The sequence below is a fragment of the Callospermophilus lateralis genome, chromosome 7, assembly GCF_048772815.1.
Source record: "Callospermophilus lateralis isolate mCalLat2 chromosome 7, mCalLat2.hap1, whole genome shotgun sequence".
NCBI lineage: Eukaryota > Metazoa > Chordata > Mammalia > Rodentia > Sciuridae > Callospermophilus > Callospermophilus lateralis.
Window position 1 is genome coordinate 57831443 of NC_135311.1, and position 26147 is coordinate 57857589.

At 37.8% G+C, this 26147-nt stretch overlaps 1 protein-coding gene across 4 annotated transcripts in view; it reads left to right on the forward strand.

Moving 5' to 3' along the window:
- Plppr5 (phospholipid phosphatase related 5) overlaps positions 1–26147 on the forward strand; it is a 272420-nt gene that overhangs the window by 222529 nt on the left and 23744 nt on the right. For all 4 annotated transcript variants that reach the window (XM_076861754.1, XM_076861756.1, XM_076861757.1 and 1 more), the window contains one exon: positions 22342–22518. In XM_076861754.1, coding sequence (XP_076717869.1) covers positions 22342–22518 — 177 coding nt within the window. The remainder of the gene's footprint in view (positions 1–22341; positions 22519–26147) is intronic.

A 26147-nucleotide genomic window follows, 5' to 3' on the forward strand; every position in this document is an offset into this window, starting at 1 on the left:
ACACCCCCACATCCAGATGTCTGACTAATTCTGTTGGTTCCACATTTGAAATCTCTCACACACAGATTCTACTATCTCCCCTATGTGCTTCTCCTGCTTGAACCCAGCTCTTTTACATTATTGGCCTTGGCTACTGCAGGAGTCTCGCAAATAAACTTCCTGATGTAGTTCTTTCCTCTCCCTGTCCAGCCTGCAGCCTGTAGCAGGAGTAATACTTTGGAAGAATAAGTTTTAATCACATGACACCTTGCATGAAAATTTCCTATAACCTTTCCTTGCCAATCTTCCACACTCTGACATGTGGCCTATAAGGCAGGCCTGGCCCTGGATGAAATCTCATTTTGCTCTTGTTTTGGACTGAATTATGTTCCCATGATTCATATGTGTGATGGTATTTTTTTCAGGTGGGACTTTGTGAGGTAATTAGGATTTGATGAGGTAATGAGGGTGGGACCCTTATTATGGGATTAGTGCCCTTATAAAAGAGAAACCAGAGAGCTTGTCTCCTATCTCTCTTTAGCTTGAAGGGACACAGCAATAAAGTGGCCATCTGCAAGCCAAGATGGAAGTCTTCACCAGAACCTGACCTTGTTGACACTCTGATTTTGAACTTCCAGTCTCCCAAACTATGGTAAAATAAATTTCTGTTGTCGAAACCATCCATCATATGGCATTTTTTTTTTTTTTCTGGCAACCAGAACTGACTGAGACACCTCCTTTATTTCAGAATACCCTTTTCAGGAACTCAGTTCTTAGTTCATGTGAACTCAGTTTATACTAAACCTCTAATAGTTCCTAAACACAATGTATTTTTTAGATTTCTATACTTTTGCTTTCTCTCAGCCTACAATATTTCTCTTGTCTCCAACTTCTATATTCACCTTGTCAAGATTCTCTTCACTTTTTGCATATTAGTTTAAAGGTCTCTACTATAAATAACTGAAAGTGAATCAGGGTGATTTAGACAAAATTAGATAAGAGGACAAGCTGAAAAATGAGGCTCTGTGAATGAGCAGAAACCAGCAGAACATAGGCAGAGAGAATCAGCCAGAAGCAGACCACAGAAAGGATATGGCGAGGATACCCTGCTGTGACTACAGGGCCCTGGTGCCTCTTCTCTCCCTGCCTGCATCTGCACTGCTACCACCCTACTGAGGGGAATGGATGCTTCACTTCTATCAGCTTTGTGTCAACTGCAGGAGCATGCTTGATAGTGTGGATCACATGCCAGCAACCTGCCTGCCAGCACTTTGGAGAAGGCCACGTCCAGATTTTTTTTTTTTTTTACTTTGGTGGTACAATATATGTTTCCTATGTAGGAGGCATGTGTGTAGGAATTTTGCTAATTGCAGGGATTTCAGATGCTCTGCTATTAAAAAAGAAAAAAAAGAATGTTCTTTTTGAAGAGAGTAAGATTGATCTTCTATTTGAAGTTTTGTCTCGTCTTTTTTTTTATTGTTTGTTCAAAACATTAAAAATCTCTTGACATATCATATTTCATACATTAGATTAATCTTTCCATGTTCAATGATACAATCTAGCATATTTGACACCAGAGAAAATCATTTTTAGTACCCCTTCTCTTAGATGAAAAAATTTTTTCAGTAAGTTATGCAATAATAATCATTACTTTATTTCTTCTTTTCAGTCTTAATACAGTTTCAGAATATGTGATTTTAAAATGTTTCAAATAATAGTTTTATATTTATATGACATTATAATATATTGTAATGTAAAAGATATAAATTTTCAGTACAGAATTTCATGTATGTGCTAAAACTTGCACTTACTCAACAAAAATACTATGCATTCACATAATTTCATTTATTTAAGTTTTAGACATAAATAAAAATTCTTTAGTAGTCACATAAATTGAAATAATTTGAGTTCTCATTCTTTATCTTTACAATCATTATTCTATCCTATTTGTGTATTTCTCCTCAAACCACTGTTTAAATGCAGCTCCAGAGGGTTTGGAGATATTAACTTTAGCCAAAAACTACTCTAGTGGTTCCCAACCTCTCCATAAACCTGCTCTTAAGACAGATATGCATAGATGAATCCATGTGCTAAGGACAAATGTATGGTTGGGAGCTCTTTGGATTGACTTCCATGTATAATGCAATATATATGAAGATTATATATAAAAATATACTAATCTAAATCTTGTAACACTCAGTAATTGCAATAATTATTCCAACTTAAAGTAGTGTTCCATTTACTATTACTCCCTAACAATCCACCCCAAAGTTGTCTTGAAACACTATTTTATTATACTCACAGACTACGTAGGTCAAATAATTGGAAAAGGCACAGTGTGGCTGCATCTCATCTCTGCTCATGATGTTTCTAGCCTCAATTGAGAAAAGTCAAAAGCTGATTCAAAACAAACAAAAAAGCTAGAGCCGGGCATCCACTGAAGGATTGATCATTCACCCTTCCTTCTACATCTGGACTAGGAGGAGGTGAAGACTGAGACTGCCTACACATAACATTTTCATGGCTTTCTTGCAGAATGGCAGCCCTAGGGAGTCTGACTTCCTGCAAGACTCCAAGCACAAGTGTTCCAGTGACCTAGGCAGAAATTCATTTGCTGTGAGCTCATAGTGTCACATTTACTGCATTTCGTTGGTTACAAAGAGCTCATAAGACTGCACAGTTTGAAAGGAAGGGGTTTAACTCAACCTCTCCCTGGAGGAGTGATAAGGGGTGGGAGTGGGGGCTGTAGCATCTCTCCTTAAAGAATGTGTTCTGCCAAAACCAATGAAAAAGAGGGCAGGAAAGTGTTATCATGAATGGTGTTTAGAATTGCCAACTGTGGTAACAATGGAAAGCAGATATATATTTAGTAGTTTTTACTACTATGTTTCTTTAGTGCCTGCACCTAGAAAGGAAACCATCTTTAATGTGCCACTACCCTATTCTGATCCCCAAAGGCCTGGGTAATGTACTACTTTAAAAGGTTAAAAATGAGCCTGATTTTATTAGTATTTGTGCATCCTTATCTCACCTCCATTATAAATCTTATCACATATAAATTTTAGTTACCTCATTGCTATAAAGCATGAACATAATAGGAGTCAAGAAACTGTATTTATTGGTTGAAATGACTACAGCTATATATTAAATGTTTATTATTTAAAGCTAAGAGTTTTAAATAAATGCCTTGTTCTTGTCCTTTAATAGATCTATAGTCTCAAAGTACACCTATTCATAAAAAGAAATACTCAAGATTAAGCACTGACTGATGGTTCTGAATAAAAAGCTCTAGTTTGTTAAATAAATCAAGCATTTGTACTGTTTCTGATCATTCTAATAGAACTAAGAGAAATAATGGGGATACACTTTGACATTTAGCTAGAAGCCACCCGACCTCCTTCTAAGCCCTTTCATCACTCTAATATTAACTTGAGAAATTTTTTACTCTTATGGTTGGAGATGCTGCCTGAAGGGGATCCACACACATCCTGAAGATTAGGAAGTCATGCTGCACACCATGAACAAGCCCACGTCCCTGTCATGCATGTGGACATGGAGGCAACTGAGTTGGATTCATAGGTGTTGTCTGGTAGGGTCCTGACCCTAGCTGAGTCTGTGGCTTCTCATGTCCTCAGTATTCTGTACAGCACAGCTGTAGAATCCCAAGCAGCCAACTTCAGTACAATCCTTCCATACTTTTTAAAACCCATAAAATCAAGACTATTGTTATTTTTCATTAAAAGAGTACACTTTATTTGTGTGAACAGTTGAATATTAATTGATTTCCTTCTACTATATGTGCCAGGACTGAGAACATAGATTACATTTAATCTTCAGAGTTCATAGTTGTATGTCATGGATACTATTATAATTCCCTAAATAAAAGATGAGAAAATGGAAGCTCAGAAAAGGGTAATAACTTGGCCAGAGTCACACAATTGGTATACTGGAGCCAGGGATGCTCCTCAGGTGTACTCTCTGGCCTTCTCTGCCTCACTGCCCACCCCACCAGCCCCCAGTGCAGCCAGCAAATTAAAGAGCATGCCTGGGCTGCCTGGCAATGCAGAATTTCAGGTCCTGTGACCTAGGCCCTTTGTTTGGGGTATTTGAGATCTCTTTAGTTTCCCAGAAGTGTAATGTTGATTTTCAGCATGGTCCTTTGCCATTCAAGTGGCCATGGCATAATTCAAGTACTAATGGCTTTTTAAGAAGGAAAAGGAGGTCATAGTGCACCCATCAGACAACAAGCACTACAGGAAGCCACCACACAAATATTAGGCATATTTCTTATATTTAAGGATTCCTAATGGTCTCTGTATTCTTATATTTGTTGCTATTAGATTTAACTTCGTGACACCCACTAATTCAGTTGGGCTATTTTTAACAGAATTGCAAGCACTTTAACTTATTCTTGTAATTTGTTTTCCTTACCCTATAAAGTTTTCTTATTGGGTCTCTTTTATTTCATGAAGCCTTATGGTGTTTCAAATAAAACTTTAAGAATCTTACAAATACAATTAAAGTAGAGAAGATTAAACAGTAAAATTCAATGATCATATGAAGTGTTACTTAAGGATGATAAAACTTGACTCCCATTTACAAGAACTTAGTGCAGCCCCCCATCGTTACTAGACTGCATTACTAATAAAAAAAAAATTCTTAATAACCTCTACTCTAGCCAGTTGTGATCCATTAATCCTTTATGTCATTGCCCAAGTAACTTTCTAAAATGGAGATCCTACCATGAAGGGCCTGCCTCATGCAAGTATACCTTGTAATCACACAGGGCCCCAGACTGGGTTTTTTATTGCTGTCATGGCCTCATAAATCTTAATGAATCTTAACATAGAGCTCCATGCATTCATTTTGCACTAGGCTCTAAATTAAGTAATAAGCCCTATAACGTACAAGCAAATAATGCACCACTGCCTCCACACATTCCTCCCATAAAGGCACTAGAAGGTTCTCTGCAATTTCCTAAGAATTCATAGAATATAGTTTAGAAACATCTGGGATTTCTGTAAGCTTTCTTCAACTTTTAAAATTCTGTAATTGTATGAACCATGAAGTGCTTTCCTAATAGAGTTATTAAAGTATATCAAAGAGAGAATACCTACACAAGCACCTCAGCTTTAATCCAGAGATAATGAACCATGCACGGCGTTACTTCCTGTGTGTTTGCTTCTTCATTGATCCTTTGTTTGGTGGTTTGTTTTATCAAGCACATCACACTATTGACTTTTATTGACCTGATGGTTACACACAAATCCCTGCATTTTTCTTCAGCAGTGACCATAATCTTCCTCTTTAAAGGCACAAATCTAGGTTGGAGTTTTTAGTCATTTTCATGGTCATTAGTTATCTTAGTGTCCAGTAACATTTCTAAAATATAAAAAATATAAATTTTTATTTCACTATATTTCTATATTAAGTTACAGCTCTTAGACCATGTGCTAGAGAAGAAATGTAGGTCATAAAAGTAACTATGACTAGGTGAACTTTCAAACATTGAAAATAACAATCGATCCAGACAACTTCACAAACAACTACTGAGCATGTGGGGCACATAGGGGTTCTGAGGATCTGAGACAAAGTTGCTCGTCTTTGCTGTGAGGGTGTTTAACACTCAGGTGCTGCTTTGTGTGAGGGGCCGAAAACCACCCAATAGCATGTTTAGTAAGTGCTTTCACAGACAGGAGCAGGGTGATGGGGCCACCAGTAGGTTTCCAGGAGACAGATGTGGAACTTTGGGAGAGGAAGCCAGGCAAGGATGACCAGTGGTTAAGGAGTTCATTGATTTCCTAGGGTTGCCATACAATTACTACTAATGTGGTGGCCCCAAATCACTTTTTATAGTTATGGGGGCCAGAAGCCAGCAAGGCTTCCTGAGGGCCAACCTCCCTCTGAAGATTCGAGGTGAGAATCCTTCTCTGCAACTTTGAGCTTCTGATGACTCTAGACATTCCTTGGCTTGTGGCAGCAGAACTCTAAGCTCTATCTCCATGAGGCCACATTTGCAGCGTTCCCTGTGTATATCCCCTTCCTTTTCTCTTCTCTTTCTTCAAAGATACTTTCTACTGGGATTTAGGGCCCACTCCAAATCCAAGATGATCTCATTTTGAGAGTCTTAACTACAATCACAGTGACCCTTTTTCCAAAAAAAAAAAAAAAAAAAAGAATATTTATTTGTTCCAGGGACTAAAACTTGGACATAACCTTTGAAGGAGCACTACTCAACTCACTGCAAGGAATCAGAGAGATGAAGTGACAGAATATGGGTCTCTTGAAGTAAATTGTAAGCAGTCAGCGTGAATAGAGCATCGATTCTGGGGAGAGAGTGGTAGATTGAGAATGGAAAAATATGAAAGGCCACATCAGGAGGGTGTTTTCTATCATGCTTAGAAGCTGGACCCTTTTCCTGAATGCAGTAGGGACTTGACATTGGCCTTCCTGAGAGCTATCCACACTCTTGCTCACCCCAGAGGGAGGCGAACTGGTGGTGCATGCCCAATCCACTAAGCAAACCTGGTAGTATTTGTCTTAACACATTTTAAGTTTTAATTAGTTAGCCACCTTTTAAAATTGGTGAATTTTATATTAGAATTTTGTGTGTGCTTATTCTTGAGATGTGAGTACTATGGCGGCACTGGGTGTATGTTCACTAATGGCAGCAACAGCGGGGCTGAGGACTGCTGTCCCCTCTCAAAAGCAGTTGTTCCCTCCTGCTGGCCTCATCCTCATTCACTGCCTCCTCAGCATGAGGCTGGGGCCAGTTACATATGTCACCATGCTTTTGCTGTTGGCTTTCTCTACTTAGACTACTTGGTTCATTTATATTACTTTATTTGTCCTTAAAGTGAATGAATTTATACCTCTCTCTTTAAGGTTCTATAAAGGTATTTCCTCTTTCCCCTCTGCCTAAAATCCCCTTCCTGTTCCTCTTCTCCTGCCCCCTCATCTTTCAGCTTTTCATGGAAAGAGCCCCCACGAGAAGCTTTGCCCATCCCTCCCCATGTTTGGATTGGCTTTTGCTTCAGGTTTTTGTTGTTGTTGTTTTCTTTTGTTTGAGGCAAGGAGAAGGTCTTTGTATACTTGAGGCCTAGAAAAAAAAAAAACATTGATCAATCTGACTTCTATTTTCTGAAAATTCTTCCTATGATTTGTGGTCTTGAATGTGCACCCCATTTTACATTTCACTTTTCTCTTAGACTAAGGACTCCTTCAGGTCATCAAGGACAGACTTCCCTGACTTAGACCCCTAGCCCAAACACATTGTCCAGGACACAGTAAAGAAACAATTAAAGTTCACTGAAGGAATGAGGGACTGAATGGACAAAGTCTATCTATTGCCCTTTCCTTCTCATGAAGCCTCAATCTATTTTTAAGCTTTTAATCAAAACCTTTTCCAGGTGCATAGTATATTTTTACTGGTATTCTAGGAAACCTTTTCTTGTCTGCCAAGAAACACATGGTCTGCATTTCTTCTTCCTTTGGGTATTTTGCCCTGGAGCATGAGAAACTGGCCACCGTTGACTCCTAGTTGCAAGCACACTCCTTCTTCTTCTGCCTCAACTGTGTCCTTGCCAACAAGTGACAGGTCACAAGAAAACAAAAGATTTAGGACAACAGGCCTGCGAAATAATTTCTCCTGTCTCTCTTATTCCCATTTAAAGTTTATCCCTTATTTGTGCCCAAACATCCATGTCTCTGTTTCTAACTCTCCTGTCTCCGGTTTCTACCGACCTGATGAGAGCTGAGGATATCTGCATTCTGTCTTCCCCCCCTGAGCCCATGCAGTTCCATCAGCCCAACAAGTTTTCCTCTGGCATTTCAAGCATGTAAGACACTGTCCTTCTCTTTCAGGATAGTTTCAGGTTAATTACTTATTTGACAAACCAGAATTCTCCAGCTTCATCAGAGGCATCTATTCACACTTCCCAGAATACACCTTACCCCACACACCTCAGTGTCCTTGCTGTCTTCACTACATGCATTGAAGGCAACCCCAGTCCTGGTCACCTCTTCACAAGGAAAGGCTTTCCCAATTCAACCAAGACATTTCTGAATTGATCCATATAGCTTCAGGACTCACTCAGCTCCTCATTATCTGTACTTGCTTCTTGAGTGTCATTATCTCATCTGGTCCTCGAAACAGCTGTTTTGCAATTCTTTTCTCCCAATTCTGAAATCTCAAAGTGAACAAAGCATGATGAAACAAAAAAATTACCCTCTCAAAGTACGGCTATTCACTTTTTGTTTGTTTATTTGTAGATAGAAAAGCCTAATCTGACCTGATTTATTTGGTACATTCAGGCTATTTATCAGTTCATTGCTGTTTTGATGTAGAGCTATGAGTGTGTTTATCATGGGGCATATCATGCAATGCCCTGAAGGTGTCACTGAAAGAATGAGCAGTTTGTGGGTTATGATTTGGAGGTGAGAAGTCCCCCAAAAGCTCATGTGTGAGACAATGCAAGATGGTTCAGAGGAAAAATTATTGGGTTGTGAGAGTCTTAACCCACTCAGTGATTTAATTCCCTGATGAGGATTAACTGAGTGGTAACTGAAGTGGTAGAGCGTGGCCGAAGAAGGTGGGAATTAGGGCATGGCTTTGGTGTATATATTTGTATCCGGAGGGTGGAGTCTCTCTCTCTGCTTTTTGATAATCTTGATGTGAGCTGCTTCCCTCTGCCACACACTCCGCCATGATGTTCAGCCTCATCTTCAGCCCCGAGGAATGGAGCCAGCCTTCTATGGACTAAGACCTCTGAAACCATGAGCCCTCAAATAAACTTTTCCTCCTCTATAATTGTTCTGGTCAGATCCTTTAGTCACAGCAGAGAAAAGACTGACAAAAACAGTGTTCATTATATTACCTCCGAAGATCTGCACATTCTGAATTCTGGAATGCTTCCCAGCTCTAGGGTTCAGGGTTATAGAGCTATAGCAGAACAAACATTGCTGGTTTCCACATTGATCAATGGGGAAACTAGGACTCAGTGAACATAAGCCACTCAGCTTACAGCATAACCCTGATGAACCCATATTAGGACTGAGACTTAGATTCTCTGATTCTACCTGGGGCATGATCCACTCCCAACAGGCACTTAATGTGGATGCTTCCTGCAGGGTGGAGAGAGATGAGAAAGTGGATTCCCTTACCCCAAGCCATTAAATTCATTAATTTTTCAAAGAGAAATAGATTCCTGGAAAATATGAAATTTTTTAGAGTGATATACACGCATAGAAAATAACTTATATAGTACTTAAGGCCCAAAAGCCATGAAATTATATATATTGTGAAATTTGTTATAAATTTCATATATATTTCTGTTCTACTTAGATATTACCCCTCTAACACAGATACGAGTTGAGTTCTCCAAAGCAGTGTTTCCATTCTTTCATTCAATGAGTGCTTTTTGTATTCCTTAAATGTGCTAGGGACTAAACATAGAGTAGTGGACAAGACAGTTATCACCCTGCCTTATGGAAGTCCACTCTAGTGTTTTAACTCAGTTATTGGAAACTGGTAACACATCAGACATGAAGATTTGGCACCTAGCTCAGGTTTCAAAAGTCTATTTAACCCATTATGCATTTAAAATGTATTATTAACAGTGCCATGGTTTTACCATGGGTGTACTATTTCAGTGAGAAGGCAGGTCAGTTCTTAGTATACGTCTGAACATAGTTGTCCATTTGGATGAGAATAGAAATGCTCTGACCAGAAGCTGCTTTTACTAGTTATGAATAGAACTAGGACTAGTCATGCTTTGCTCCTCCCTCACCATGGTACTTTCTTCTTCCACCAATGGTGTCCACTCAGTTCATACTCCTGGACACATGCAAGCATATATCCAATTATAAGACAAATCCTAGCGATTCAATTTCTTTAATATTTCAATCTGCTCTTAACTGCAGCCATTACTCTAGTTCAGGATGTGACAACCCAACACTTGGAGCCACTTCAGCCAAATTATTATTTTAAAATTCAAGTGTTCTTATCACACACACCAAAAAATGATAAATTGGTGAATAATGGACAGGTCAATTGACTTGACTGAATTTTTGTATAATGTATACATAAATCAAAATATCGCTCTCTACTCCACAAATATACATGATTATTATTTGTTAATTAATTAGAGTGGTTTTTTAAAAAATATCCAATGTCATTTTCTCATAACCCTTTAATGTCGTCCCACTTTCCTTTTAATGAAAATCCAAACTCCTTCACTCGACACACAAAATCTTTTGAAAACTGGCCCCATCAACCTTTCTGGACTGATTTCCTGCCACTCTTTTCTCTGTATCTCCCACAGCCCCTACCCACACAGCCTTCAGTCTGACATACTCAGTTATTTTCGGGTCCCCCAGTTCCTTCTTAGAGCATGCTCTTACCTCTACTCAAAGAGTCCTCATGCCCCACCTGCCTCAAGACTGAAGCAGAAATGGCTTCTCTGACTTCTGTACTATGTGCAGCATTCTGACAGAGCATGGGCTTTGTAGCCAAACTGCTTGAGTTTGAATCCCTGGTTCACCACCTATTAGCCTTAAGTTCATAGGTGAGTTACTTAACCTTCCTGTGACTGAATGTAAGTACCAACATCATGACATTATTTGGATAACTCAATTGAGTACATATAAAGCACTTAGTCTATCCCTGGACTCTTACAAAGCATTCAGAAATATTAATATTTTTAAGGATTAACTAGCTATTGTGAGTGAACCAATACTATGCTAGGCACATAAACAAAGTGCAAAGAATGTTTCTATCCTTTATAAGCTAGCAAAGGAGAAGGAGATATATTATTAAAATATAAAAATGACAACTCTTTTCATGATAGGAACAGAATACTGGGTAGCAAAATGAGAAGGATCCCACCCCTGTGCCCCAACAGCTGGCCTGAGGCTGATTATATGATTTGAGAGGCAGGGAAGTAGAGGTATCTTTTGGCTTCTTGACAGCCTGGGTCCTCTGAACCCACAGCTTTTTGGTGTGAGAGGTAGAAGGTGGTGGGTGTAGAAGAAGAGGTTATTGGAGTTCATCCTCTCCCACGTTCTCATTCTTGAGAGGAGTAGGAAACTAGGTGAAGGCTCATAGGTGGATCTAAGCAACTTTCAGTTGAATGAAAATTGGGAAATAGAAGAGGGAAATCTCAAACCCTTAGAGGGGAAATGGGGCCCCTCCAGAAACCCCAATCAGAAAACCATCTAACCTTTACTTATTACCCAGTTAGGATTAGGAATGAGGTCAGAAATATCTATAAGGAACTCTGAAGACTTCCTGTGAACTGTCACACCATAGTTAATATGTATGATACTTGTAGTAATGATTATAGGATCGATGAAGTACTTCTTGCTGATTGCAAACCTGCATTTGGCACTATTCAGATGTACCCCACAGTGACCATGAGACTCAAAGCCTTGTAGCACACACTTCTCTTCCCTGTTGCAATAGTATATTTATCATCTCAAGATTTGATTTTTTTTCTCATTATTTTATAATTTAAGATAGTATTCATAATCTAAAATCCAGTTTCAAATATTTGATTTTCTCTGATTCTAGGTGACATATGGATATGTATTATATATTATACAGTATATTTCATTCAAAGATCATGTATAAAGGTAATCACAACATAATTAACTATAGTTTTTTTCTTAATGACAAACATCTGAGAAATATTTTGAGTCCTAAAGATTTAACTGCAAATTCAAACAATTTTGAGAATTAGTCAGAAATACTTGAAATATACTTTCCCTGGTTCACCACTAGTTTCTTGTCCCCAACATTCAAATGAAATTTTTGGCTTACATATTTTAATAGTTTTTCAGGTTCTACGTATTCCATTTGCCTTTATAGTAAGCCAAAATTAATCCCTCAATTCATCCAATTGTCTAGCGCATATTTTTATAGTATTTACAGATTTACAGATTGGTTTTTTGCATGTTAATTTTAGTTCCTTACTTGCTAGTCAGGGTATTTAAAATCTCAGAGGCGACAGTCTTGATATCATAGCAATCAAATATATTTTGCTTGCATGTAACTCCTCACGTGTCACAGAGCTTGCTTTTTATTGTATCAGAAGTAGAAATAAGACAGCAGCCTATTTTTATGTAAATTTCAGCTTACTTTTTATCTGGTGTATGGAAAATGAATGTTAAGTGGTAAATAGGTGTTGTTCTTGATTTCATAGATGACAATGTCCAGTGAAAATGTTTTTGCTCTTCTTCCTGATGAATGAAGTATACTTATCAGGTGTGCAATATACTTATCAGGGGGTCATGCTGGAGAGAAATGGTTTCCATGTAAAATCAGCTTGGGCTGCACTTCAAGGATAAGGTAAATGAGGCAGTGATGAAGGAGCTGTTATTCACAGCCAAACCATCAATTGGCCATTGTGCTGAGGGCAGCTGAGTTACTGAGCGTATTCTGATCTTAACTGCATGTACCAGCTGGTCCCGAACACTGAGGCTGTTGTTACTTACATCACATTTGTGACTCCCTAATGTTACCCATTCAAGGATGTCAACTACAGGATAAATTCTGTGTTCCTGTTGATGTAATCTTTTGTTAGGTACCCATCAAGGATATTGTAAAGAAAATGGATGTTTGTGCTTCATTTTTCAAATACAATAAGCACCATTATTTCCATGCCCATGTTATGCAATTGAATTTATTATTTCTCTCAGCAAATACCTAGTTTTAATACAAATAAATCATTTCAATTCTTTATGTTTATTCTAGTCACAGAGCAAACAAAAGTCTTCACATACCCTGTGACAGTAATAAAGTGGACACTCCTTATGTGATTTCTATGCTAAATCCCACAAAGTGAATATTATGATTATTTTCATTTTACCAATGATATATCTAAGATTCTCAGAAGTTTAGTAATTTGATTAAGGTCATGGGACTAATTGGGGATAGATTGACCTTCTAACCCAGATTGTTAAACTCTATATACAAAATAGTTGGTTAATTTTAATGAAGGTAAAATTTTTAAAAAGTAACTATTATGATAATTAGATTCTGAAAAGATATAGACTGTGATAATTTAAGTCAGAAAATTCAAAATAGCTTCATAATGATATTTTATTACAGAATATGCTATTGGAAATGGTAATATATTGATAGATAAGATAAAAAAAGATACAGCTAAATGTCTGACAAAGCACAGATATCCTAAAATATTGTTTAGATTCAGTTATTAACTACAAACAATGTGACAAATAAAGTACCAATAAGTGATGAAATAGGTATAATCTTTTGGGAACATTTACTGATTATTTTTCATTTCTCTTAAGTTTTGGTGCACTCAATTAGGTCAGCATGTCCCATAGAAATATGAAGTGAACTACTTTTCTAATAGTCACAATTTTAAAAGGTAGAAGGAATAACATTAATTTTAAAAATATATTTTGTTTCCCTAGTATATCCAAACTATTATCATTTCAACAGGTATCAATTTAAAGTTAATTATATTTTATTCCTTTTTTTCAGTTTTCTAAATCCAGTATATATTTGACATCTTAATTAAGTATTAAATTTTTACCTGAAATACTTGATCTTGATCTGCATTTGGATTTCATAAAATTCACAGTGTGAATATATATGTGTATGTATATATATATGCCCACATAATTAGTTTCAAATACCTTAAAGTTTTGTAATAATCTATTTAAGTACTAGTTTTGAGACTTAAGCTTAATTGAAAACAGTTAGAATTAGAAATTTAGTACCACAGTGGCAGTAGCCACATTTCAATTGTTTAGTACTACAACAGCTAGTGGCTATCATATTGGATTCAGTGCCTCAGAGAAGGACAGGCCTGAGGATGACAAGAGACAATAACAATCAGAAAAAAGAAGCTGGCATTTATGTCAGTGTTAAATGAGGCTAGCCTTGTCAAGAAAGAACAAGGACTTCTAAATTCCAAAGCTACTTCTACATATCAAAAGCAAAGTGTGAAGATCTAAGTATTTTCAATAACAGGAAAATGGATGTTTGTGCTTGATATTTCAGACTCATTGGGAACCTTCATCTCTGTGCCCATAATAGAAAGAACACTGGACCTAATATAAGGTACAGGATGACACCGCCAGCCTAGAGGAGGGGAGGAGGGCAAAATGGCAGCTGTGTACACTTTAGAAGGAAGTTGGTCATTGAATCTAATAGAATGTCGAGGAGCTTGTACCTCATTTCTAGTCTGAAACTGGGAGAACTTCCCCTCTCAATATGCCTCCGTGGCAGGCAGGTCAGAAAGCAGAAAGGACAACTGCCATGACTCAGCAGAGCTGAAAGGGCATAGCCCACCTGGGACTAGAAAGAAGGAGTGCTGGAGATTAAAGGGTCTGAACTCACCTGTGAGTTTAGACGGATCAAGTCAGCCTGGGGCCACAAAGACAGGAGTAGCGGTTGTCAGTAGGGTATCAGGGACACAGCGACACACAGGCAACAGAGGCCAACAAAGACAGAGAGAGCACTTTGTCAGAGTCCTCCGTTCACTGCTCTGATGTTGCCTCCCCACCTCAGCCATGAGGTCTCGCAGGCCTCCATCTAGACCCCTGTGTTGTTCTGCCAGAAAAGGAACAGTGAGAAAAAGAGAAAAACTGAGAATGTATTCGGGATTCTTCCTTTCCCATGCCGTTCCTACTCTGAAAGGCAGGTGTTCACAAGGAAGTTTAGATCCACTATGGAAAATAGATAGCTTCAGGCTTTATATAATCCAGAATGTAGTAAATTAAATTCATGAGTTCTGAGGGGGCAAAAAGATGCGATACTGTTCTTCACCTATCGTAAGGCCCATGACAGTGCTCCTATAACAAACGAGAGACTCACAAAAAGAAAAGCATAAAAATTGTATTGAATCAAAGTTTTAAGTGACATGGGAGACTTCAGAACTGAGGACCCAGTGATTCAGGGAAAACAGTCTATTTCTATGCTCAGATTCAGTGCAGAATAAACAACCATGTAGATGTGATTGCATAGAGGGGTAAGATCTAGTGTAACAGACTCTGTTAGATTCTTCTTCGTCTCTCAGCAGTATTTCTTCCTTTATGGTATGGGCCAGGACCCCTTTGTAAGGAGGGTCTTCACGGTATAAGGGGGATAATGACTTTTCTAGGTTTTATGACCCACCTTGGGGAAGAAAAATTCTGATTTCTATGAATTGTTTCAGGGGTAGGGGGAAGCAGAGGGGAGACAGGAGGGCAGAAAAAGGTCAGAGAGAAATCATGCTTCTGAAACCTTCTAATTTCCTTTAGTTCAAAGTATTCACAATGCCAAAATGCTATGCTTTGGTGTATAATTTTCTGAGCCCCAACACTTCAATATACTATCATTTATTATACTACCATCACCACCTCCCCTGAGAGGTCTGAATTATATGAATTCAAATCTGTTTTCTAAAATCCTTGGTCTTTCCACTATTGCAGTGCCTTCCATCATAACTGTTATTACATGCACCATCAGATACCTTTGCCTAGCAGTCTGGAAAACTTAGGAATGTGGATAAGAATATCAGGTATGAATGCAATGATAAGACGTCCAGAACACTGCACAGTGGCTTGGTAAATAAACCCCTCATTTTTTTTTACTGTCACTTTACCAAGTTGCATACAGATCTCTACTGGAGTGCCAGAGGATCACATCCTTGAAGCTGTCTTATTTGGGGGAAATCTGTCTATAAACCAGAAAACTAATATGACAGATATTGATGTAAAAATTGAAAGTGATCTTGACAGGGTGGGATGTTATTTTGAATGCAATAAGAAATTTTATTTTTTTGAAGAGTCTCAGAAGTCCATGATAAGGGAAAATAGGTAGGCGTTGATCCATGTAAAGAAGTCATGGAAGACTTAGTTTCTTATACCACCATAGATATAAATATAATGTGACCAATAATGTTCTGAGGTTATTTTTTAAAAATAAGTTATGTGCTTTATTAGATTGTATTAATCAAAGTTATCAATTTAAGAGATCAGTTTAAAGATAATCCAGTCCTAACCTGGCTAAGATACTGAGTAAAGTACAGGGTGCAATATGGAACAGTCCACCTGACTCTGGGTGGGGCAGAGGATCTGTATTCTGCAGAGCTTAATTTGGGGCTCTGAATTTTGGGAGAAGGATGAACATATGTTAAAGTGTCTATTTTGCAGAAGAATCTGGCCACTGCATTATTCTCACATCAATCGATGAAATCTAACTTGTGAATCTGTAGGAAGAAAGAGGTAAATGATAAAAGTGTACATAATAATCACCAGCAAATAAACAATTATGGATAATTTCAGTTGCAGTATTTAAAAAGGAGAAAAATGTCAAAATAACATAGTGAAAAATGAAGAAGCATGAAAACAAGAGAAGGAATAAAGTCCTCCAAATGCTCAGCTACAGGACAATCTTAAACCTACCAATCTTCATTCACCAGGTTCTGTCCCCAGTATGAAGATTCTGGGCCTGTTATGTTTTCATGTTCTGGCTCTGACTTAACCCCTACTCTTCCTGAGAACTCACTGTAGATCTTACTGCACTCAATACTCTACCTTTGTCCTAGAATTTAATCCTTCCAAACCATGTGGCAGTATTATAATGATCACTTGCATTTGATACCTAGATAACCTTACATGAGTTGAACACTTCACACAGTGGCAGTGCTGGGATTCAAACCCAAATCCTCCTGGTTCCAAAGCAGATTTCCTAATCACTATGCCATGGTTATCTCTTCCTATGGAACTTTTTATAAATATTAATTCAGTTACACATTAAATAGATATTGAGTGTAATCGTTTTCTATTGACATAATGACAAATTACCACAAATGTAGTGACTTGAAACATCACAGATTTATAAGAGTTCTGTATCTCAGAGCAACATGGGTCTCCCTGGGCTAAAGTCGAGTTGTCATCCAGATACAAACCTCAGAGTGTTCTGAAGAAGAATTCATTGGTCACCTTTTCCAGCTCTAGAGCTATCTCTGCATTCCTCTCTTCATCTTCACAGGCAGTACCTCATATCCATTGCATATCCATGCCGCAGTCTGGCTGGGCACAAAATAACCGAGCCACCACAAAAGCCTTGTAGATTCAAACAGCAGCTCTTTATTCCTGACTGTCACCGGCACTCTGCACGCACGTTCTGGGAAAATTACACTGCCTCCACCGGGCTCCGTGCACCAATTCTCTCAGAACCCCGGGAGAACTCCACGGGAACTCCAGGAGCAGGCGCCTGAGGCAGCAGGATACTCCCTATTCCCAGCAGGATCCACCCTAAACCTGGAACCGCCCTAATCCAGCAGGATCCACCCTAAACCTGGAACCACCCTAATCCCTGAGCAGGGTCACCTTTCAAAGCAAAATGCCATGCATCGTTCCTACTTGGCTATGACTCTCAGCATATCCGTATCTCTTTCTGACTACAGCCAGGGAAGATTCTATACTTTGAAGGACTCACTTGATTAGAGAACACATTCAAAAGAAATAGTATGGAACCCAAAATAGGTTCCTAGGATGAGTGCATGGACATCTTTAGGGGGCTGACATTCTTCCTAGCACCAGTGCCTACTCTGTACCAAGCATTGCTCTTGACAAAGAGGACAAAGACAAGCTAGTGTGTTAGTCAGCTTTTTATTGTTGTGACCATAGGACCTTCCAATAAAAACTCAGAGGAGGAAAAAACTTACCTTGGCATAAAGTTTTAGAGGTTTAGTCCAATGGGAACCACCTCCATTGTTCTAGGCCCAAAGTGAGCCAAAACAGCATGGTGGAAGAACCTGGCAAAGGAAAGCTGCTCCCGTCATGGTGACCAGGAAGCATAGAGAGAAGGTGGAAGGGCCATAGGGAAGATGAACCTTTCCAGGGTACACCCCCAGTGACCCACCTCCCTCACCTTCAGCCATGCCCCACTTCCCTACGACTTACCACCCAGTCAGTCCACTTGAACTAAGATGGACTGATAGGTTACTGCTCTCATAATCCAGTCCTTTCATGTCTGAATATTCCTGCATTAACACAGGAACTTTTGGGTGACACCTCATATCCAAACCATAACAGCAAGTAAAAAAATATGTATGCAAGATAATAACAGTGATAAGTACTTTCAGACAATAAGTACTTTCAAGAGTGATAAGTACTTTCAGACAATCAGAGTTCAAAATTTATTTTCACCCAACCATGCCATTCATGCTTCATTCATTTAACAATTTTTGAGTGGCTACTGTATAGAAGATCTTCTATGCATATCAGGGAGAGTAGTGACTGGATAGAAGTTCTCTGCTAATTGGCTATTCTAGTGGAGAGAATGATCAAACATAGGTACATGCAAATGGAAAACATGATTCAGGCAGTAACAGATGATACAAAGAAAGTATTCTATGCTCTTTCCCTTGAATATCTGCATTTCCCTTAATTCATGCTTTTGTTTAATAAATCTAGTGTTTATCTAGTGTTTACTATGGGTCAGGCACAGTGCAAAACACAAGGCATACAGTGAAGAACCCAGACTTGGTTTCTATATCCTCACTGTAATGAAGAAAACAACTAAAATTAATAATAACCACAGATGGTGGGAAGCACTCTGTCAGAACACAGACAGGGTTCTCTGAGAGCACATTACAAGATTACCTATGTTTTCCTGTGTCTAGGACAGCTCTCCTGGCCCTCTTTTCCCTTACCTGGAGCTGTAGTATTTATTCTTCAAAATCAAGCCTTAGCTGTCTTCTTGAAGAAAGTCAACACTGATGCACAGGAGATGCTTAACAAACATTTGGGTTTTTAAAAATTTTATTTTAATAATAGTATTGTTTTATAAATAGTATAATAGATTCTCAATTTATTCAAAATATAGATCTTTATTATAACAAATGAGTTAACTCACATGACAGATATAATTTAGGCATAATGATTATATTTTAATCAAAGTAAACAAATATGCAAAGCCCCTTGGTATGTATGTTAATTATTGTATATTTGTATAAACAAAGAGAAAAATGTGCAAGAATATATACCAGGTTATTAACAAGCAGAAAATGATCAACTTTATCCTTCTGCACCTTAGTGCTAATAGTTATTTATGGAATAGGTGCCTGAGAACTACTAATATGGCTAAATGAGTTGGCCTGTAAGGCAGTGAGCTTCCACTGACCCTTGAGGACTGAGTGCTCAAATCATATCATCTTTCTGTTTGTGTTTATTTAAGCTACATTTTGACATCTGCTTGATCAAGATGGTTTCATAAGTGAATTAAAAACCAAGAAAGCATAAATAATAAATTCCTGTCCTGTATCCAGCTCACTTAATAGATTATTATGCCATAATTTCCTCTTCTGCAAATTAGGAATAATAGACTTTCCGTAAAGATAACACAATTAGCCTGGTTAAAATGGACTTGGATTCATAAAGTACTACAGAGTTGCCAAGTACAAGTGAAAACTCTAATTTTTCTTTTGTTATATCCATGCTAGCTGATTATGCTCCAGAAAAATCTGTGCATTATAAATAACTGCTATGATCTGCCTTCAAGTTAAATCTTTCTTTATACATTCTTCTGTTGACAGGCACCTATGCTGATTTCATAATTTATATGCAAAATGAAACCCATTACTCTGTATAATTGAAATGCACTAACAAAAAAAAATCTGTAACTTGAAATTCTCATAACCCTGGAAATTAAGTCACCTTCTCGTCTTCCCTTTGCATGTGGACATGAAGTGGGATCTGATAAAGAAAGAACATCAAATTCCAGGCTTTTTATGATATAAAATCTTTTTCATTAGTTTTGAAAGTGGCCATATGGTGTCTTTGGGTCCCATATAAGCCTTGTTTAAATCATTAAGGCAGTTTAGGAAATAGCATTCAAGAGAAACTTCAGCACATTATGGTACAAGCTCACAGGTTACTATGAGTCTCTACAATTTGAACAGGTAAAGGCTGGGCTGTATCTGAGATGGCCTTTGAGGATAAGGCAAAGCAAGCCTTTACCAAAGTCATATAGATTCTGTAGGAGGTTTGGACATGAACCACACTTACCCTACTTTCCCATTTCTCGCTAAGGGTGGAGTATGAATGTAACCTCACTCCTGTGATATTATCGTGGCTTTGTTTCTCCTGTCTTTAATTCCTACTCTCTTACGTTTACTGATATTCAGGTTTTGTCCATCAACCATTGCTCTCAACAATAAATCAAGAAGAAAGGAAAAGTAAGAAATAATTAGGTGCTTAAGTACCTAAATATCTTCCCCTTAATTTCCATTTATATCTCTTCTTTCTCAACAGTGCCATCCCAATAATCAAGCTGTATACTCTTCATAACAAGCTTTCCCTTGGTTTTGTTTACCCATTTTTAAAATGAAGAAGGTAACAATGGTAACTAAATTTCAGGGATTTTTTTAAAGAATTTAATAAGATAATGTCATATGTTTAGAATTTTTCCCTGCGTAGTGATCACTCATTAAATGATGATTATAACTAATATTAGTGGTATTAATATTATTCCACTGTACCATATTTGTTTTGTCTTAGTAAGGGTAGGCTATCTTTAGAGTTCTGACAGATATGAAGAAAGGCTAAGGTATTCTGCTTCCTAGTATGGCAGTATGTAAAAACGTGAATGTGTAACCAATGCGATTCTGCAATCTGTATACAGGGTAAAAATGGGACTTCATTACCCACTTGAATCAAATGTATGAAATATGATATGTCAAGAGCTATGTAATGTTTGGAACAATTAATAATAAAAAAAATAAAGGCTAAGGTAAGGAACTATCAATTAGTCCTCTAACTGTATTAAAGGAAATCTTACAAGCAGTCCAAATTCCACTCTCCCTTCATACAGAGGAGACATCCAAGGAATAACTGCATTAGCTGCATCACTGGAAACCTGATGTGGCATGATACCCCTGCCTTGGTAGTCACGTAGGCAGTGCTCTTGAATATATTTAGAATGACAAAACCATCTTTTCCTCTTTCTCATCTCTCACTATTTCCCTGTCCTGTGTGCTGATCCTTGTAACTGAAATTATTAAGCTCTATTGAGCACTGGCTTCAAATATACAGAACTAGCTTTGAAGGTCACAGGCCAACATGGGGACTATTTAGTTTTTTGGGTTTTTTCCCCCCTTCAAAAGATTGGGAACCCGGGTAGATTGCAAAGGGTTAGGACTTGGCTAGAGACAAAAATTGTATCATTTGTACTCTTTAAATATTCATATTGCCTCTTCTGGCAGCTAACAGGGCTTCACACTTTGCCTAGAAAGGGGGAAAACACAAAAAAGATAATTACAAAAGTTCATTGTGTTCTAAAATGGTTGCTGTGAACTAAAAACTTAAAACATTTTGGCTTACTCCCCTAGGCAAATGCATTTTTTTTTCAACTCATGGCAATAGTCAGGTGATTATATACATTTCTAAGTATCTTTCTGGGCATATTATTATTACTGCATACTTACTGACATTAGAACCATAAAATTTGATTGTGCTGGTAAAGCCATCTCTTTTGTAATTACTTTCCTATTGAGTGTAATAACAATTGACACTTTTAGTCGTCACATTTGCTTATAAAGTAATACCTGATTTAAATATGAGCAGGTAAAGTCTAGAGCAAGTCAGATTGGGAATAGGAACAAATGATTCTTGAGTATGATGGCACACAATTTTTCATTCATTACAATCGAGTAACACTGCATATTCTTCATTAATGTGTGTGAAAATGACAAAAATGTAAGTATCTATTTATTAGTTAATACATTTCCATCATATTTTTTTGTTATTTTCATCCTAATTTTTCGCTGATAAATTTATAGAAAATAATTTCACCATTTCAGTTAATAACATAAAAATAGACCTTGCCACTGTATTGACTCTTCAATTCCTTCTTCAAAGTAACCTCTGTTTGTTGGAAATTGCTCCATTTTTTTAAGCAATATTCACAGTTCTGATTTTATCCAGCATATGTCCTTTTATTATGACATATAACAGTGAAAACATTATAGACATTATCAGTTTTCCCCTTCTAAAAATATTGTTAAGATCACACTAAAATGTAAGTTCAGATAATACAAGAAAAGGTATGTTAACAATTTTTTTCTTTTCAAAAAGGCTACCTAGAATATCTGTGCTCATTGTTCCTAGGTGATAATAATTGGCCAATAGTAAGAATGGTCACGGCAAGTAAGTAAAATTAAATAATATCTAATCTTAAATTGTGCTTTAATGAAACTTCAGTCAAAAATTCTTAAACTACATTAATTGAGCCATATAGTTGTATATATGTCTGTAATATTTATGTGTACATACATGTAATATGCTATGCATATAAAAAAAGAAAATACCATCAAGGAAGGTCATGTTTTTTTACTCTTTCAGATGTACATTACCAATACAATCAAAGCCAAAGGAACCAGACTTGCCAAGCCAGTTCTATGCTTGGGATTAATGTGTTTGGCTTTTCTTACTGGACTCAACAGAGTAGCAGAATATCGAAATCATTGGTCAGATGTGATAGCAGGCTTTCTGGTTGGAATATCTATAGCAGTATTTCTGGTAAGTCAAATTTATGTAGATTCTATTGGGTTTTAATTAACATGAAAAACTGCCTATAAGAAAATACAAGAGGGAATTACTGAGTTTGTCTAAATGTGGCATATCACATGATCATACTTAATATTTTAAGTCATTCATTTCTTTTTCTTCTCACATATGTTCTGCTTAATGTCAGGTTGGGGGACGAAAAAATTAATTCTACACTTAAAGATGAATAAAATATTTTCAGATAAAATGGATCAGGGCTAAAACCAGTCCTCCCTGGATAGATATAAAACAGGACTGACCGTATGGATATTTAAACAATTTCCTCTGGGCAGTTTATGTCTGGAGTATCTGAACAATGCCTATTTGAATAGTCTAGTGCCTTGCCCCATGCTTTCCAGGAACCAACAAGTCACAGGTGCTCTGACAGTGCCCGCTTGTGAGAAGGGTCATTTCATTTCGATAACTAAAAATTTGTGGAGAGCTTCCAAGGAAATGCCACCTCAAGTCATATTTCACCATATAGGGCAGAGAATTCTCACGAAGTGAGCCTGCCATCCATATTCCTATTTTAAAGTAACCTTGGAATATTTCTATAAGTTCTGGTGGTTGAAAAAATGTATTTGAGTCCAATATTAGAGTGTATCAATCCATTATAATTGTAGGTATGTAACTTTCACCTGGATGACAAATTGTAGAGACTATAAATCAAAGCATATTTTTGCATGGACACATTATAATTTAAAAGAAATACTTTATTTCCATTTCGATTGCATTTGAATTGCTTCTCACTCTAACCTGTCCTTCCTCAATCTCCTTCCACTATTCAATAACCAATAAGTAACCAAAAAATGTATTTGAATCTTTCTAGTGAGCAAACGTTTAAGCACAACTTATGCACCTGCATATTTAGTAGGTTATTTCTTCTGGAATTTCTTGTGGTAAAATGGTGACCATAATCTCATCTCTATTCTACATCCTGTGCATGTGTGGGTTTTGTTTGTTTTTGTTTGTTTGTTTGTTTGTTTTTCTGGTTTTTTTGGTGATTTCATTTACTCTGAATCTCAAGGTCTGGGAGTCTTAGGACCACCCTCTGTTAAGAAAAAAAAAATCTGTGTTAAAATTAACCAAGTTTATTTGAGAAAAATAAAAAGTACTAAAACTGGATAGCATCTCAGAACAAAGTTGGTTCAGAATGCCCCAACATACCATGGGTACAGGTTATATTTACACCCAGGGAACAGGAAGTGAACAGTGCCTTGGTCATGTTTTGGCAGTTTTCAGCCTCTGATTGGCTGGAGGTTCAGCTATTGTGAATGGCTAGATTCCATTCCTTGGTACAGTCCTATAGATTACATTGCAATTTGTTTATATATCAAGCTAGGCTACAGTTCACTATATCCAGAGGCCACTTTGGGTCAGATTTTATCCAAGTACAGAAATAGCCTTAAGCTGAATTTATCAATTTAACACCTTTCTCTTGCTCTTAGAGACATCCTGCGGCCTCCTGAAAAAAGAGCCCACACTTGAGCCAAAACCTTTTCCTCACTTTCATTCACCGCATTTTTAAACTGGCTAACGTTTTAAAGAAACAAACCAAACAAAAAAACCACCTTAAGCAAATCTTAAAGTATTCCCAGGCAAGGCAAAGAACACACCAACAGTCAAAATTTCAGAGCACAGGAACCAGATGTGACTGCTGTGCTTCAGCTTCTCAGGCCAGAACATCTTCTCCAACATCTTATTAGCCTTCCTATTGACCTTACTGTGGCTGTTGCCATCTTCCCTCTCGTCTCTAGCAAACTTCCTAACACCTTGCAAAGTGAAAACTAGAACCCTGGCACCTTCCTAGCTACCTACCAGATGGAGAACCCTGTGGTGAGGGTTGAGCTCTATAGTAGATTCTCCTTGTGTTCAAGACCTTTGTGTTGTACAGACTCAGAACATTCCAAGAGGGCTCATGGAACATTCCCCCATGCCCAGGAAAAGGACTTCATGAAAAAGTCATGCAAAATCAATGCTTTCACCATATAATAACTACACATGCATTTATGTGTTTATTCACAGTAGTTTGTGAGTGTGAGTGCCTACAGGTAACAACCACTGTGCCAAGAACTGGAGATACAAGGAAGTTCAAATAAACATGGCCTGTCTCCAGTGGGAGTTACAGTCTGGTTTAGGAGAAAGACAATAGCAGTTCTATTATTCCCTTAAACATCTTCTCCCTATCTTCCATCATAAAATAAACATTTACTGATTCTCTGTTCTAATCCAGGCATTGTTCTTGGTGCAGGAAACAAATATCCAAAATAATAAATCATCCATGTACTTAAATAGATAACAAGTTAAAAAAAGAAAAACAGGGGAAGAGTTTTGCAGAGGGTCAAAGGTAATGATACAAGTACCAGTACTCAGGAGATAAAGTTTGGGATGAAACATAAATCCAGAAACGGAAGGTGGTATTTCAACTTGAAAAGTTTTAGAATGAGGGTCAAAGAGCACAGTGCACAAAGGCAACATGAAATGCTTCAAAACATTGGCTGCATGGAGCCCAACTGTGCCCTAGACACAGGGTGCAGCTTGTTCATGAAAGAGCATGATGACCTAGAATGGTACCGGCCCTCCAGCACATGTAACAAGAGGCGGGGTGGAACAGGACACAGACAGTGTATCCTGAATGGCCTCGTATGTTACAAGAATAAGCTGGGCTTTTGCTTAAAAATGTGAGCGATCTATTGTCAGACTTTAACTGAGTTGAAACAAAAACACAGCATGATTGAAGCCCAGTTTCTTCATGAGCTCCATTTGTATCCATAAGTAATTTTATTCTTTCTGACTTTTAGTGTCTCCTTTCAATGAGGTGAATCAGAGCCTCCCTAAAGATCAGTCTTTGGATTTACAAAGATTAAATGAGATAGAATATGTTCAGTGAATGGCCACGTGAATGAATGACATAAATTCCATACGCGATAGTTTGTCTTCTCACATTCCCTTTCACCTTGTGATAAAATTTGTGCTTTGAAAATATATTTACTGAAAAAGAAAACTCCAGATGAGGATAGAGAAGAAAGTTTATGCAGACCCAGGAAAATAACATAGCAAAAGTCGGACCTCAGTGGCACAGAGAGAGGAGAGCATCTCCAGGGGGATTGGGGAGGTGGGATGTTTTGGAGCCTGAGGGAACACTGGAGTTGATATGGCCAAGGCACAGGGAGCAATCTGTGATGATTCCTGAGTTTCTCATTTGAGCAACTCAGTAGAACATTTATTTTGAGCAATGACTCCAGCTCTGGTTTGTAATATCCTGGGGAGCTTCCAGTTATCTTGCAGTGTGTGCAGGATTATAAAATGATTCCAAAACAAAATTAACATTAACCTGCTCCAAGCCTCTGACTCTTGGTTAAAAGAGCCCCCGCCCCCACCAATCACCCAGACTCTATGTCTAGCATTTGCCTTTGACTCATTCTCCTGGTTCTTCTCCCACAACCAGTGATTCATCTAGTTCAAGTTCCTTTCCACTACAAACAGTATTTCTTCCATATCTTATATCTTTGCCCTTTTAACCAGAACCTCTCAATCTAGAGATTATTGCTTCTAACCTCTGTTTTATCAGTTGGTTCCTAACTGCCTCCTCCCTTCAGGCT